Source organism: Mixophyes fleayi, chromosome 4 (assembly GCF_038048845.1).
Source record: "Mixophyes fleayi isolate aMixFle1 chromosome 4, aMixFle1.hap1, whole genome shotgun sequence".
NCBI classification, from domain to species: Eukaryota; Metazoa; Chordata; class Amphibia; order Anura; family Limnodynastidae; genus Mixophyes; species Mixophyes fleayi.
Genome location: NC_134405.1, coordinates 15,403,234 through 15,421,254, shown reverse-complemented (window position 1 = coordinate 15,421,254; position 18,021 = coordinate 15,403,234). Strand labels below are relative to the sequence as shown.

General features: G+C 35.8%; 2 protein-coding genes across 2 annotated transcripts; both read right to left on the bottom strand.

Annotated features, from left to right (window-relative positions):
- Positions 1–405: 405 nt before the first annotated feature.
- Positions 406–2,643, bottom strand: LOC142150438 (olfactory receptor 6N1-like). Its single transcript, XM_075205629.1, has 2 exons — positions 2,581–2,643; positions 406–1,338 (listed from the first exon to the last, which is right to left on the bottom strand). Exons 1-2 carry the CDS (start codon positions 2,641–2,643, stop codon positions 406–408), a joined length of 996 nt encoding a protein of 331 aa, XP_075061730.1.
- A 7,359-nt stretch (positions 2,644–10,002) lies between these two features.
- LOC142150437 (olfactory receptor 6B1-like) lies at positions 10,003–12,094 on the bottom strand. Its single transcript, XM_075205628.1, has 2 exons — positions 12,032–12,094; positions 10,003–10,935 (listed from the first exon to the last, which is right to left on the bottom strand). Exons 1-2 carry the CDS (start codon positions 12,092–12,094, stop codon positions 10,003–10,005), a joined length of 996 nt encoding a protein of 331 aa, XP_075061729.1.
- Positions 12,095–18,021: the final 5,927 nt, after the last annotated feature.

The window sequence follows — 18,021 nt, the reverse complement described above, 5'->3', positions numbered from 1 at the left end:
CCTCATACAGCGAACACCCCAAAGTCACGGCAGCTGGGAGTGTGTTCGTGACAAGAATGATGAAAAAAAGTGGTCAAAGTGCAGCATAAAATACCAATAAACAAAACAATTGACAAATCAGATTACCAGTTTCAGATACAGTATTTTTGCGGACCCAGCTAAAAAATAAATCAGTCTGTCGACTGCCATGATGGTTCCCATGGCTGCAGATTATGTAGAGCATGTCAAAGACAAGTCTTATTTCATATATCAGAAGTTATTCCAGTAAATTGTATCACTCAGCATAATGAATTCAATTAGATAAATTTTTTTGGTCATTTTTGGAGGGGTTTTAACATTTACATAATTACTAAAGATTGTAAAGCAGCATATGTAACAAAACAATGTCAGTATTTTTTATTTTTGCTACCATTGCATACATAAATGAAAGTGCTTTATTTGATGAAAAGCTTCTTTAAAATCCTTGTTTCTGAAGGTATATATTATTGGATTCAGCAATGGAGTTATCACAGTGTACAACAGAGACAAGACCTTGCTTATTATCCATAACTGTTTTGTAGGAAACCCATAAACAACGATTAGTGTCCCATAAAATATGGAAACCACGATCAGGTGGGAGCTGCAGGTGGAGAAGGCTTTCTGTCGTCCGGTAAACGATGGTATCTTTAGGATAGTAAAGACAATATATGCATATGACATCACAATTATTATAAAGGGAACAATAATGGCTAAAACAATCATTACAAAAGTCTGAATGTGAATGATGGACGTATCGGAGCAAGACAGCTGCAATATGGGTTCAAAGTCACAGTAGAAATGGTCAATAACATTTGGCCCACAGAAATGCAAACTAAACATAGAATTTAGATCAATTATCATCATTACAAAACTTAACAACCAAATTATAATAATAGATTTCACACAAAATAAACGAGTTACTATAGTGTTATAGTGCAAAGGGCTACAGATGGCCAGATACCGATCATAAGACATCACTGACAGAAGGAGACACTCCGAGGACTCTGAGGTGGAAAAGAAATAGTACTGGATGATGCATCCAATAAGTGACAGAGTGCCTCCTTCATATAGGACAAGGTGGAGCAGCTTAGGGACAATATCTGTAGTCAGTATTATGTCAAACAATGATAGCTGTGAGATGAAGAAGTACATGGGGGACTGAAGATTCTTGCTCAGTAGAAACAAAATCATGATAAGAAGATTTCCAGAAATGGTCACAGAGTAAATGATAATCAGAAGCAAGAACAGAGGGATTTTAAAGTTTTGAAGGTTTGGAAAACCCAGAAGTATGACTGAGGTGATATTGTTCTTATATATTACCTGGAAGAGAAACACAAAGTTCCACGTATATAGCTTTAGTAGTGAGAGACAACAAAGCACAATGATAGAGCATCATTTGTAAATTGCTGATATTCTTATTATAGCATTTTCTAAGTACAGATGGAGAAAATGTGAAAATACATGGGGGTAAATGTATCAAGCTGAGAGTTTTATGGCGAGTTTGAAGAACCAATCAAATTCTAGCTATCATTTATTTAATAGATTCTACAAAATGACAGCTAGAACCTTATTGGTTGCTATAGGCAACATCTCCACTTTTCAAACCAGCCGAAAACTCACAGCTTGATACATTTACCCCCAGATGTGTCAGCTTTCGTTAGAAAACGTGATATTGTCACAAGAGCCCAATAGCACAATAAAAATGTACTTTAAATGTATATGTGTCTTAGTAGCACTAATTATAAATATAATTGTTCAGTTAGTATGTTCAGTGATCCTATCCAAACTTTCTTTCTTTTTGCAGATTGTGGGGTATACTAGTATAAAATAATAATAATAATAATAATAATAATAATAATAATAATAAAAATAATAATAATATTTATAAATCCTGTGAACATTTCTACATTTCAGCTAAACAGAACATACAGTTTTCACAGACCAGTAGGGGTCGTGTAAAACACTATTGGAAAATAAAATTACTATACATGCACTTTTTAACATATTTTTTATGGTTTTGCACAGTAAAGATTTTATTCTCACTGCTATTGTGGCGAAATTGTATTGTGCACATATATTTATACTAACAAGATATTGACACATAGAGATGTGCTTTATTCAGCAAACTAACCATGTTCCTTGTAGAGATGTTTTATTTTAATCTTATTCTTACTTATATTATTTGTTATTATTATTGTATTGTCTAAAAATTGTTATTACATTAGTCAGAGTGCACTTAAACAGGAAACTTTTGATGCTGCTATTTGCGTAAAATTATGCGCAGTTACCCTGAATTAATCACATGATGCCACAAAACATTTTTATTATACTGCAGGATCATACTTTGCTATATCAAATTCTGAGCTATTTATCCTCTTTATCATGCAATTAGCTTTATTACCATTTTTATCTACAAGATGAACATTACAGTAGATTTTTTCCTATGTAGAAATTTTGTCCAACACTTGGTCCCTTATATAAAGAGTGAACCACTCCATGATAAATTTGTCACCTATGCTGCAGATTTTTAGTACCAAGTACTATCGCATAGATCCTGCTTACCTCAGCTTCATCAGGAATCCAGGGAGGTTCAAATTCTGTTGATATTGATGTCCTCAACAACATATTGGCAATGCTCTAAATTTTTTATGACTAACAGGTCTGTAATAACTTAAAATGTATCAAATAGCACTGTCAGGTAGTGCCCAATCAGTGCAGCAGAAAGATGATCATCTCAATGTAAGGGCATTTTATACATAAGTACAGACAGGTTCATAGATCTGATGATTCCATAGAGAATTCATTCCGTTTCTCTTGTGTATGTGTAAGTAATATAATTATGATCAAAATTAATCTTTACAGATATAATATTTAAATAAATATTCCCAATTATTTTACGTGTAATTTATTCCCTTCAGAAAAAAAATCATATAGCAAATCTTTTAATATTTTGTTCATCCATAAAAAGGCAGAAAGTTAAAATCAGGATACTTCACATACGATTATTTTGGAGTCCAAAATCTACATATTGATTTATTTATATAGTGTGACAAGAGGTTTGCAGAGTCATGGTATAAATGATAAAGAAGTTGGGTGGAACATCAATTTCACACAAAAGAATGCAGTAGTATAGGCCCAGGGTCAAATATTTTAAAATGTTATTTGATAGATGGAGATATACATAAACTGATAAAATATAAAAATGATAAATATACATAAAACAAATAAAATATTTCAAAAAAAGCACAGATCATGGACAGAGTTTGACACGGAGAGCTCCAGAGACAAAGATCTGTGAAAGAAAAATTGCAATGAGAGTGGAAATGAGGAAATTTTGAGAAAAATGAAGGAGGCATATTTAGGAGTATGATTATGAAAAAAATTATATGTTGGAACCTGCACATAAGTGTATTGCTTTACATATAAAGAGAATGACTTGTGGGACCAGATGGGCTTACTCTGCCACCGGATGTTGGCCTTTGTAATGGGATCTTACACAGTTTAGCTGGGTTTCCTTCTTACTGCCAGTAATCGGCTGTTACTGGTGTCACCTTCCACCAGACACTGCCCGATTGCAAACTCCAACTGCAAACTAGTTGTAGGAGAAAAGTTTAGGATTGTTGGGTAGCGAGCAGAGCATTGATATAGAGATGCTGGGTTCAACACAGAACAGTCAGGGAACATATGACAGTGATAGCTCGTATCTGTTGGTCACAGGGTACAGCAGGCAAAGGGCATAAGGCAAAAACTTAAAGCAGTGATAGTTTTTGGTCATAAAGGGTATAACCATTACACTCTAGTTAAAGATACTAGGTATAATCCAGAAGTACAGATGGAATATACATTTTAACGGGAACAAAATAGCTCTTTTTATACAGTTTTGGACACATATCCTGGCAGGAGGTAAGACAGCATGGCACAGGGGGATGATGAAGGGGGGGGCAAAGGCAGCATGGCACAGGGGGATGATGAAAGGAGGGACAAAGAAATCATGGCACAGGGGGATGATGAAAGGAGGGACAAAGAAATCATGGCACAGGGGGATGATGAAAGGGGGGACAAAGACAGCATGGCACAGGGGGATGCAGAAAGGGGGGGCAAAGGCAGCATGGCACAGGGGGATGCAGAAAGGGGGGGCAAAGGCAGCATGGCACAGGGGGATTAAGAAAGGGGGGGCAAAGGCAGCATGGAACAGGGGATGAAGAAAGGGGCAAAGGCAGCATGGTACAGGGAGATGAAGAAAGGGGCAAAGGCAGCATAGAGGGTGCAGTGCTATCATAAGAGGGCATAGCATGGTGATGATGAAGGGGCACAGTTATGCATGTGTCCCACTTCTGGTATTACAAACGGAACGCGAATAGCCAGGAAGTTCTGTAGTAAACAGGATTTATTTTGATATAGAAATAAATCTTAAATGTCCAGCAAGCAAGTCCAAAGTATCAACAAGATAAATATCTTGTAGAGGTATCAAGTAATTGTATTCCAAATCACAAGGGAGCAAGGTTCTGTGGAAGCATCTGGTTCAGACACAAACACAATACTCGAGCAAAGGCTGCATAACAGGAAGTGCCTTTTCTAGGCCCAAACAGGAAATGAGATCCAAGATGGAATCTTCCTGAGACAGTTCTGGACATCTTGGATAAAGGCTATTGTTAGGGCAAGTTCATATCAGAGATCCAAGATAGAAACTTCATGAGGCAATCACGGCCATCTTAAATGAGGGCAAATCTAAGGGCAAGAACATAACAGCGTGTGTGATGGCACAGGGAGCTTTTGGCAATGTAGTGTGTGTGAGGTAGATGGTGGCTAATTAATGGTTGCTATTTTGTTTGCGGGGTAATGGCAATACTATTATGATTTAACGGCGGGACTGGTTGTAATTTTCTAAATGTAGCCATTTTTTCCCAAATAGGGCCCCCAACATTCCAGTACCCAGACAAGCTGCCACTAAAGAAACCTGCGGCCACATGGGGTGAAAGTGAGAAGAACAGGTAGGAGAGAGCAGGAGAGTGTGTGAAATGTTATTCTAGTGGGACAATGTCAATTTTTGGTGAGTGTTCTGCCCAATGTAAGGTACAGGCCAAGACTGTGAACTCTCTGTGTACACACTGCAATCTTTCTATACTTCACTGTGGTGCTAGATGTCTTGAAAGTCAGGAGTGCTTGGACATATGTCACGCTTCGGTGAATTCAGGGCCTAGCGCTTTTTTCCCCACCAGCCATGCCCCAATGATGCATAGCCATGCCCCCAATTGTATGACCACACCCAATACCAACTTTGGGCCGCTGCGCTGCATCGGTCAAGAAATCTACTCTCCTAGGTACAGCACTTTTACCCACCTCTTCCTCAACTCACCTAGCCAGCCTCAGTACTTTCTCTCTTGTTACTGAAAACGAGGTCTTCCCACCCCACTCTTAGTTGTCCCCCTTAACCTGTTCTCTCGACCCCAGTCTCTCCCACCTTCACAACAACACCCAATGGTTACCTTAATTTACCTTAACTATTCAACCTGTCCCTTTTCTCTGGTCCTTTTCTTTTTATCTTCAGACATGTGCACATTTCTCCTATCCTCGAAAAGAGATCTCTCAACCATACCTCTCTCAACCATGCCTCCCTCTCCAGCTACTACCCTAAGTTTCTCTACCACCTCCAAACTACTTGTGGTCTATTTATACGATGTTGTTTCCAATATTTTTTTTCCATTGTATTGTCAGTGTATTCATTTCAGTGCAAAATAGCTCCCAATCTTGCATCATGCTTCTCCGAACACATACAATATGTAATGCATTATTTGAATGTAAATCAAAATTATACAGCAATTTATATTTTATTTTACAGTGCAAAAGCTGAAGGCCATTGACTGGATTGTTCATATATATATAGATTTATATTACAAATATATATATATATATATATATATATATATATATATATATATATATATATATTTGTGGCGTGAGTTGGTCAGCTTAACATATATTGCAATATGTGGAACTAACATTCCCTGTTTTTAATATAGAACAGTACTTGGTACAGCTTTAACTATGTGTTTGGAGAGTGCAGAGTATCCCTGTTTTCATATATATATATATATATATATATAATCTGCTTTGTAGATCTCTTCTAAATTTTGGAGAGATGTATGTATTTATTTATGGGTGCTGTAGGTTATATAAACATTTACAATCCATAAATCTATTTTTGATTCCATTAATAAATCAAGGCAACTCTACTTTTAGCTTTGGAATTACCAGCACCTTTGAAAAAGATTTACTTTCTAATCAAAATGATCAGAATATGTTAAACAGAATAGATCAAATCACAGTAATCAGCTAGGTGCATAACATATGGTCTACAGTTTTACTGACAGAGGAACCAGACAGTTAATCACCCTGACAATGAAAAGGTTCATCCCAACAGGGCAACATTCACCATAACAAAACAGAAGAACAGAGGTATATACCAATCTGTTGGTAAAATGAACCATACCAGGGCTTAGTGTCTATAAGCGGTCTGCAGCAAAATGCAGTCTTATGAAATTAGACTCAAGACTAATATCATATAAATGATCGACCAATATTTGACATACACACAATTGCTTAACTTCTCTTCCAAGTCAGAACTGTTTTTGAGGGTTAAACCTGCTTTAGTCAATTCGATATGAATATGACATGAAAGTGTATAGTTTACGGATGAACATTTAGAATGGTTCTCAATAGCATGTAAACATTGAGCCAAATAGTTACAGTTTCCTAATATTAATCAGGCTTATTATGTGAAAAGTAATACTAAATACATCACCAGACTTTAAAATTTCCACAAATATTCCTATTAAATATAAATTATTCTGCGGCATGCAACATGATGCCCTCTACCAACTAGAGTTCACTGAAGTCATTTTTTAAAATCTAAAATAGGGAATAGCTCTTCCCCTACATATAAAAATGGTGGTGTTTTATTTTCTGTTATAGGTCAGCATGTAAAAATACTTAAACAAACAGGGCATGGCAGTAGTACTGTGTTTGCACACTGCACTTTTTAATTAATGAGAAAAAAATGATCAACACCATGAAAACATAAAAACATGGATTTCTTGTGACATGCAATGATAAACTAGCTGCAGTAACTTGTGGCTAGTTTGTGTCATTTAACTATTGCAAGTGGCCTTGTCACCTACACACATTGGAGGCAGAATTTTGTGTAGGCTGAAATAATCTTCCTTAAAAATTTTCTTTCAAAATGCAGCTTATAAGTTCATTACCAATGAACACTCTGAGGCACAAGACTGTGCCCCAGTAATGTCACTGGTCCCGAAGGAATTTATAAGCTGCATTCTCACGATTCTTCCACTGTGTGTAGACCACAGTTCCACTTCATAAAGACAACCTGTACACCAATGAAATGATCTTCTCCTCTGTATCCACTCTGCTGAGTTTTTCCTTCTTCCCCTCTCTCCTGGGCTTCTCCTCCCTCTCCTCTCTCCTGGGCTTCTCCTCTTTCTCCTCTCTCCTCTCTTTTGTCTTTTCTTTCACTAGGCTGGTCAACATCTTTAGCTTTGACATTAGGTTTCTGGGACTTATTTTGTTGTTTTTGCAATTTCTAGTATTCAGTTTTTCCTTGCTAACCAGGGTCTGTTGCTTTTATGGTGGACAACAGCCACAAAAAATGTTTCTACATTTCCTTATCTCTTCAACCATTTTCTACATGTTTTGCTAATAAAATCTACTTGATAAATTGTAAGTACTTTTGCATTCCTTGTTCATCACCCTCCATTCTGTTATAAAGTACAAAATGGGGTGATATATAAAGACTCTGAAAGCTAGAGCTAGAGAGACATTTGTTGAAAATGATTCGTTTTTCTGTGTTCTATTTGTGCTTAAAATACACAACAATTAAAGTCAATTTTGTTCAATCTATTCTGTGTTCTTTAGAACCTTACTGGAACTTACTATAACACATTATGTAATATGGACTGTATAGGTAGAGTATGGTCACATTGAAGGAATTTTCCCATCTTACTCCTCCTTCCCAGCATTGGATAACTCGCTACCATTATCCATTCTTCCGATCATTTCATCTTGCTGGATGTATTTGCTGGGTTGTCTGTTATTATTCTCATGATATAGACAAAACTCCTTACAGTTTAAAATGTATCCTTAAGGCTTCTTAAACTTAAATACAATCTAAAATGTAAGGATACTCTCAGTCAAGCTCCAAAATGTGATGGATTTATAACCATTTATGGGCAGCACAGTCACACAGAGGTAGCTGGGGTCATGAGTTTGATTCCCAACCAAATCTTTATATGTGTGTAGTTTCTATGCTCTCCTTGTGTTTGTTTGGGTTTCCTCTGGGTGCTCCTGTTTCCTCCCACACATCTAAAAATATACTGGAAGGTTAATTGGCTTCTGATGAAAATTAACCTTAGTGTGTCTGTGTCTCTGTGTATGCTAGGGAGCTTACACTGCAAATTCCAATGAGACAGGGACTAAGGTGAATGACAAATACTATTTATGTACATTGATGCATACTTGGTGGGGCTCTATACATGAACAGTAATAATAAGTATAATAATAATAATAATAATAATAATAATAATAATGTTAAAGCAGAAGCCTTAATGCAATGGTTAGCTGAAGATTCGGCACTATCTTGCTTATAGTCATACATATAATTTGCTTTCTGCTTCTGTGCTTGTACTAACAGATTATCTTAGTTAACTTTTTTGTAGTATAGGGTATAAGTGTCTTAGAAACAGAAGAGCAGCTTCATAAAAAAACTTGTTAGTAGACTACATATTAACAATGTGTTTAAAATACATTTAGTTGGTATGGAAGCCCCACTGTTAGCTTTGTTTTGTAATGTTTGCCATTTCATTCTCATACAAGCCCTCAGCTGACTTTTAACATCACTTCAACTATACATAAAGCCAACAGCATTTAGTGACAAATATTTTATTAATAAACTGCACAGTACTGTAAACCGAACACACAGAGAGCGCTAGAACAATGCAGCATGGGATATACACCAAATTAAAATGAGTTTCCACATTAAAATAAAATAAAAAAATAGTTTATTTTAATACAATAATTAAAGAATATTAGACAATGTTTTAGTACATTAAAAAACATCATGCAACAGTAATACAGAGTATTTTAAAGTAGTGAAATGAGTGCTCATGTCAGACAGCAATGTCACTATATGATAGTGCAGAACATTTAGCCACAGGATGTAATGACATACCACGTCTGTGTTCTGCAAGAAACACACATATTAAGGCTTCTGCCTTAATAGACATAATTTCAACGGTCTTGGGGCGTGAATGGTAAAGTTTTAAAGCTCTTAAATTAAAAGTGTAATAAGACTTGATGGGGCCTTTTAAACTGTATGGTGTTTTGTCTATGGAATACGTGCTTATGGGAACCACGGGGGAAAAAATAGCTGTATGACGATACACTCTGACTAAAGGTAACATTTTAGGAAGTTATGAACTATAAAATGTGATACATTAGATGTTTTTATGTGTAAGAAATACAAGCACATTCACAATGCATAAGAACGTATCACAGAATGATAAAAAAAAAGTGGTCAAAGTGCAGCATAAAATACCAATAAACAGAACAATTGACAAATCAGATTACCAGTTTCAGATACAGTATTTTTGCTGACCCAGCTAAAAAATAAATCAGTCTGTTGACTGCAATGATGGTTCCCATGGCTGCAGATTATGCTAGGGCACGTCAAATATTGGAAATATAATTGCTAAATCTTGCCTTGTTTTCATCTCCAACTGGTAATTTTAGGCAGAAGTCTTGTTTCATGTATCAGGAGTTATTCCAGTAAATATTAATACTCAGCATAATGACTTTAATTAGATACACATTTTAGTCATTTTTGAGGGTTTTTACCATTTACATAATTACTAAAGATTGTAAAGCAGCATATGTAACATTTACAATGTCAGTATTTTTTTTATATTTTTACTACCATTGCATGCATAAATTAATGTGTTTTATGTTATCAAAGGCTTCTTTAAAATCCTTGTTTCTGAAGGTATATATTATTGGATTCAGCAATGGAGTTATCACAGTGTAAAAGAGAGACAAGATCTTGCTTATTATCCATAACTGTCTTGTAGGAAACCCATAAACAACGATTAGTGTCCCATAAAATATGGAAACCACGATCAGGTGGGAGCTGCAGGTAGAGAAGGCTTTCTGTCTTCCGGTAAATGATGGTATCTTTAGGATAGTAAAGACAATATATACATATGACATCACAATTATTATAAAAGGACCAAAAATGATTAAAGCAACCATTACAAATGTCTGAATGTGAATGATGGACATATCAGAGCAGGACAGCTGCAATATGGGTTCATAATCACAGTAGAAATGGTCAATAACATTTAGCCCACAGAAATGCAAACTAAACATAGAATTTAGATCCATTATCGTTATTAGAAAACTTAACAACCAGATTATAATAATAGATTTCACACAAAATATACGAGTTACTATAGTGTTATAATGCAAAGGGCTACAGATGGCCACATACCGATCATAAGACATCACTGACAGAAGGAGACACTCCGAGGACTCTGAGGTGGAAAAGAAATAGTACTGAATGATGCATGCAAGAAGTGACATAGTGCCTCCTTCATATAGGACAACGTGGAGCAGATTAGGGACAATATCTGTAGTCAGTATTATGTCAATCAGTGATAGCTGTGAGATGAAGAAGTACATGGAAGACTGAAGATTCTTGCTCAGTAAACACAAAATCATGATAAGAAGATTTGCAGAAACGGTCACAGAGTAAATGATAATCAGAAGCAAGAACAGAGGGATTTTAAAGTTTTGAAGGTTTGGAAAACCCAGAAGTATGACTGAGGTGATATTGTTCTTGTATATTACCTGGAAGAGAAACACAAAGTTCCACGTATATAGCTTTAGTAGTAAGAGGCAACAAAGCACAATGATTGAGCATCATATGTAAATTGCTGATATTCTTATTATAGCATTTTCCAAGTACAGATGGAGCAAATGTGAAAACACATCATGTGTCAGCTTTCATTAGAGAACGTGATATTGTCACAAGAGCCCAATAGCACAATAAAAATGTACTTCAAATGTATGTGTCTTAGTAGCACTAATTATAAATATAATTGTTCAGTTAGTATGTTCAGTGCTCCTATCCCAACTTTCGGTCTTTTTGCAGATTGTTGGGTATACTAATGTAAAATAATAATAATAATAATAATAATAATAATAATAATAATAAAAATATTTATAAATCCTATGAACATTTCTACATTTTAGCTAAACAGAACGTACAGTTTTCACAGACCAGTATGGGTCGTATAAAACACTATTGGAAAATTAAATTACTATAGATGCACTTTTTAACATATTTTTTATGGTTTTGTACAGAAAAGGTTTTTTCTTACAGCTATTGTGTAAAAATTGTATTTTGCACATATATTTACACTAACATGATATTGACACATATACCCATAAAGATGTGTTCCTTGTATAGATGTTTTGTTTTAACTTTATTTTTACTTATATTATTTATTATTATTATTATTATTATTATTATTATTATTATTATTATTATTATTATTATTATATTGTCTAAAAGTTGTTATTACATTAGTCAGAGTGCACCTAAACAGGACACTTTTGATGCTGCCATTTGACTGTAAACTCAACTTTGCGTAAAATTATGCGCAGTCGCCCTGAAATAATCACATGATGCCACAAAACATTTTTTTATGCTGCAGGATCATACTTTGCTATATCAAATTCTGAGCTATTTATCCTGTTTATCATGCAATTAGCTTTATTACCATTTTTATCTACAAGATGAAAATTACAGTAGATTTTTTCCTATGCAGAAATTTTGTCCAAAACTCGGTCCCTTATATAAAGAGTGAACCCCTCCATGATAAATTTGTCACCTATGTTGCAGATTTTTAGTAACATGTACTATCGCACAGATCTTGCTTACCTCAGCTTCATCAGGAATCCAGGGAGGTTCAAATTCTGTTGATATTGATGTCCTCAACAACATATTGGCAATGCTCAAATTTTTTTATGACTAAACAGGTCTGTAATAACTTAAAATGTATCAAATAGCTCTGTCATAGAGTCCAATCAGTGCAGCAGAAAGATGATCATCTCGATGTAAGGGCATTTTATACATAAGTACAGACAGGTTCATAGATCTGATGATTCCATAGAGAATTCATTCAGTTTCTCTTGTGTATGTGTAAATAATATAATTATCATCAAAATGAATCTTTAAAGGTATAATATTTAAAAAAATATTCCCAATTATTTTACGTGTAATTTATTCCCTTCCGAAAAAAACAAATCATATTGCAAATCTTTTAATATCAAACTTTCAACCTGTATTATGTTCATCCATAAGAAGTCAGAAAGTTACAATCAGTACATTTCACATACGATTATTTTGGAGTCCAAAATCTACATATTGATTTATTTATATAATGCGACAAGAGGTTTGCAGAGTCATGGTATAAATGATAAAGAAGTTGGGTGGAACATCCATTTCGTACAAAAGAACGCAGTAGTATAGGCCCAGGGTCAAATATTTTAAAATGTTATTTGATAGATGGAGATATACATAAACTGATAAAATATAAATATGATAAAAATGATAAATATACATAAAACAAATAAAATATTTCAAAAAAGCACAGATCATGGACAGAGTTTGACACGGAGAGCTCCAGAGACAAGGATCTGTCAAAGAAAATTTGCAATGAAAGTGGAAATGAGGAAATTCTGAGAAAAGTGAAGGAGGCATATTTAGGAGTATGATTATATAAAGAATTATATGTTGAAAATGCACATAAGTGTATTGCTTTACATATAAAGAGAATGACTTTTGGGACCAGATGGGCTTACTCTGCCCCCCGGTGTTCTTTGTGATGGGATCTTACACAGTTTAGCTGGGTTTCCTTCTTAGTGTCAGTAATTGGCTGTTACTGGTGTCACCTTCCACCATACACTGCCCGATTGCAAACTCCAACTGCTCACTAGTAGTAGGAGTAAAGTTTAGGATTATACATAATATACATTTTAACAGGAACAAAATAGCTCTTTTTACACCGTTTTGGACACATATCCTGGCAGGAGGTATCCATCCTTCTGCCCTTTTAACCAACATGTATCAACCTGGAGGGGTTTCACACATGTAAAATAATTGCAGGGGGGAGTGTACTTCCTAGCAGTCCATGAGCGGCCAGGAGGAGGCTCAGCCTCTCCACCCCTGGTGCCACTATGTTTGGGTGGGAGACTTAATATTGAAATTTTCACCCTAAAACTGTTTCCAGGGGTCTTGTCCCAGGGACTGACTGCCGCCCACCAGCTGAATTCGTCTCCAGAGAGTGGGCAGCCATATCCTGTGGCAGCAGTTCACAGGCTGCTGTTCCTGGAGATTTCCAAGCCCCAGTCTGTTTCATATGAATACAGGAGGCACCATTGGAAGCCCACAGCACTGACGCTGCCGACGGGTGTAATCTGTAATCAGCTCCCACTAGAACATCCCATGAAGGGAACCGGAGCGAAAGCCATAATACTGCCGATGGAGCCCTGATTCCCACTGGACCACCAGGGTGTTTGAGAAGCAATTTAATTAATTAAAATAGACATTTTAAACATAAACATTTTAAAATAGGCCCATGTTAACATATAGGGCCTGATTCATCAAGTCACTCATACTGAGCGCTACCTGCGGTTGTTTCAAAACACAAGTAAATCAGATCTACGTACATCCGAATTCAACAAGGAGTGGATCTAAAGATATGTGCACTTATAAATACGATAATAAAGTAACTTACATGATATAAGGACTGGCCTGGGTAGCACTGTGTTTTCATTTGCCTATCCAGCTACATCACTGGTACACGTATGTTTGAGTACAATATGAATTTGGATTGTTTACACCATGGTTTTCAAGTCTACATGTAATGCTTCTGTAAGTCTTTATTGTGGTATGATACTTTTACACAGGATAAAGCAGTATATTAAAGCAGTGTATAGTCACATGTCACCAACCATATCATGCCCAATATTGTCCTTTCTTTGACCTTTACAAATCTTTATGCTGTTTTGTTACAGTTTGTCATCATGCAACATGCTCATCAGATCTCAGTCATGTCTTTTTAGCTTATGTAAGAAAAACGTTCAGCTTAGACTTTACATAAACACACAGAAGGAACTAAACTGAGCAGGTAGATAAAATGTCACAAATAGTGGAGTTATGATCACACTAGCAGATTAAATAAAAATTCAGGATCCTGACAACACTGTCCCAAATTATGTAATAGCAACAACACGTCTAAAAAAGACAACAGGAAACCTTCATAGGTTTATGTCAATCTCAAGGCTGTGGAAGACAATTAATTGCAAGCAAAATCCAAAATGTCCTTCATATAGTTAAAGAATACAGCTTCTGCACTCAGCTGATGACATGGAATTGATATATACATTCATTATGGCAGCTTCTTTGACTTTATTTATGCTGGGTACTTTCCATGGTCCTGAAGATAAATATGTTTTCTTTCCTGTTGCAAAAGTTAATTAATCTTTGATTTTCTCTGTAGTTTCAAATGCAGAATTCTTGGTTTGTGGCTCATGAAGAGCAACAGTGGGTGCTCCATGCCAGTTATTCTCTGCTTGTTTAGATTTCAGAATTTGGTCTTGCATTTCATGTTTACTGGTGGACGAACTACCTCCTGTTTTAAATGTTTCAGTCTCTTGCTTTCTTTTCACATAATCTGTAATATTGGAGATTTTGACACATTATAATTAGTTTTGTATTCCTGAGATTTTTTGTCATGAACATCATGAAGATTTGACATGGACTTCTCGTACTGTTCATATGTTTTTCTTTCCCTTTTTGATTGCTGTAAGTCTCTACTAGATTTGTTGTGTCTGTTTTCTTTTTGGAATTTATCATGTCTCCTGGGTTTTTCCTATCTACCCTTTCTGCTGGATATCTCCTTTCTATCCTCTCTGCAGAGTTTTTCTCCTTCCCCTCTCTCCTCAGCTTCTCCTCCCTATCCTCTCTGCTGAGTTTTTCCTACTTCTCTTCTTTCCTGAGCTTCTCCTCCCTAACCTATCTGCTGAGTTTTTCCTACTTCTCTTCTTTCCTGAGCTTCTCCTCCCTATCCTGTATGCTGAGTTTTTCTCCTTCCCCTCTCTCCTGAGCTTCTGCTCCCTATCCTGTCTGCTCAGTTTTTCCTACTTCCCTTCTTTCCTGGGCTTCTCCTTCATGTCCTCTCTGCTTAGTTTTTCCTACTTCTCTTCTTTCCTGGGCTTCTCCTCTCTACCCTCTCTGCTGAGTTTTTCCTACTTCCCTTCTCTCCTATGCTTCTCCTCCCTATCCTTATTCCTGGTCTTCTCTTCTCTCTCCTCAGCTACTCCTCCCTCTTCCAACCTCCTGGGCTTTTCCTCACTCCCATCCCTCCTGGGTTTCTCATTCCTCCACTCTCTCCTTGGTCTCTCATGCTTTTTGTGTGTCTGATTTTCTTTTCTATGCTTCCCTCTTTGATTTTTGTCTTTTCTTTCACTAGGCTGGTCAACACCTTTAGCTTTGAAATTAGGTTTCTGGGACTTGTTTTGTTGTTTTTGCAATTTCCAGTCTTCTTCAATTTTTCCTTGCTAACCAGAATCTGTTGTTTTTATGGTGGACAACAGCCACAAAAATATTTCAACATTCCTTTATCTCTTCAACCATTTTCTACATGTTTTGCTAATAAAATCTACTTGATAAATTGTAAGTACTTTTGCATTCCTTGTTCAGCACCCTCCATTCTGTTATAAAGGACAAAATGGGGTGATATATAAAGACTCTGAAAGCTAGAGCTAGAGAGACATTTGTCCAAAATTATTTGTTTTTCTGTGCTTCATTTGTGCTTAAAATACACAATTAAGGTCAACTGTGCTCAATCTACACTGTGTTCTTTAGAACCTTACTGGAACTTACTATAACACATTATGTAATATGGACTGTACAGGTAGAGTATGGTCACATGGAAGGAATTTTCCCATCTTACTCCTCCTTCCCATCATTGGATAACTTTGTCACCATTATCCATTCTTCCGATCATTTCATCTTGCTGGATGTATATGCTGGGTTGTCTGTTATTATTCTCATGAAATAGACAAAACAACTTACAGTTTAACATGTATCATTAAGGCTTCTTAAACTTACATACAATCTAAAATATAAGAAAACTCTCAATCAAGCTCCAAAATGTGATGAATTTATGACCATTTATGGGCAACACAGTCACACAGTGGTAGCTTAAGTCATGAGTTTGATTCCCGACCAAATCTTTATCTGTGTGGAGTGTCTATGCTTTCCCTGTGTTTCTGTGGGTTACCTCTGGGTGCTCCTGTTTCCTTCCACACACCAAAAAACATACTGGAAGGTTAATTGGCTTCTGATGAAGATGAACTCTATTGTGTCTGTCTGTGTCTCTGTGTATGCTAGGGAGTTTACACTTAAATTCCAATGAGACAAGGCAATCATCATCATCACCATTTATTTATATAGCACCACTAATTCCGCAGCGCTGTACAGAGAACTCACTCACATCAGTCCCTGCCCCATTGGGGCTTACACTCTAAATTCCCTCTCACACACACACACAGACAGACACAGACTAGGGTCAATTTTGTTTGCAGCCAATTAACCTACCAGTACGTTTTTGGAGTGTGGGAGGAAACCGGAGCACCCGGAGGAAACCCACACAAACATGGGGAGAACATACAAACTCCTCACAGATAAGGCCTTGGTCGGGAATTGAACTCATGACCCCAGTGCTAAAAGGCAGAAGTGCTAACCAATAAGGCAATGACAAAAACTATTTCTGTACATTGATGCATAATTGGTGGGGCTCTATACATAAACAGTAATAATAATAATAATAATAATAATAATAATAATAATAATAATAGTAATAATAATATTAAGAAGAAGCCTTAATGCAATGGTTAGCTGAAGATTCAGCACTATCTTGCTTATAGTCATGCATATAATTTGCTTTCTGCTTCTGCACTTGTACAAAGAAATTATCTTAGTTACCTTTTTTTGTAGTATACGGTATTAGGGTCTGAGAAACAGAAGAGCAGCTTCATAAAAAAAACTTGTTAGTAGACTACATATTAACAATGTGTTTAAAATACATTTATTTGGTATGGAAGCCCCACTGTTAGCTTTGTTTTGTAATGTTTGCCATTTCATTCTCATACAAGCCCTCAGCTGACTTTTAACATCACTTCAACTATACATAAAGCCAACAGCATTTAGTGAAAAATATTTTATTAATAAACTGCACAGTACCGTAAACCGAACACACAGAGAGTGCTAGAATAATGCAGCATGGAATATACACCAAATTAAAATGTGTTTCCACATTAAAATAAAATAAAAAAATAGTTTATTTTAATACAATAATTAAAGAATATTAGACAATGTTTTAGTACATTAAAAAACATCATGCAACAGTAATACAGAGTATTTTAAAGTAGTGAAATGAGTGCTCATGTCAGACAACAATGTCACTATAAGATAGTGCAGAACATTTAGCCACAGGATGTAATGACATACCACGTCTGTATTGTGCAAGAAACACACCCATTAAGGATTCTTCCTTAATGGACATAATTTCAATGGTTTTGGGGCGTGAATGGTAAAGTTTTAAAGTTCTTAAATTAAAAGTGTAAGAAGACGTAATGGGGCATTTCAAACTGTATGGTGTTTTGTCTATGGAATACGTGCTTATGGGAACCTTGGGGAAAAAATAGCCTTATGACGACATAACTGTTTTAGGAAGTTGTGAACTATAAAATGTGATACATTAGATGTTTTCATGTGTAAGAATTACATTACATTTACATAATTACTAAAGATTGTAAAGCAGCATATGTAACATTTACAATGTCAGTATTTTTTTATTTTTA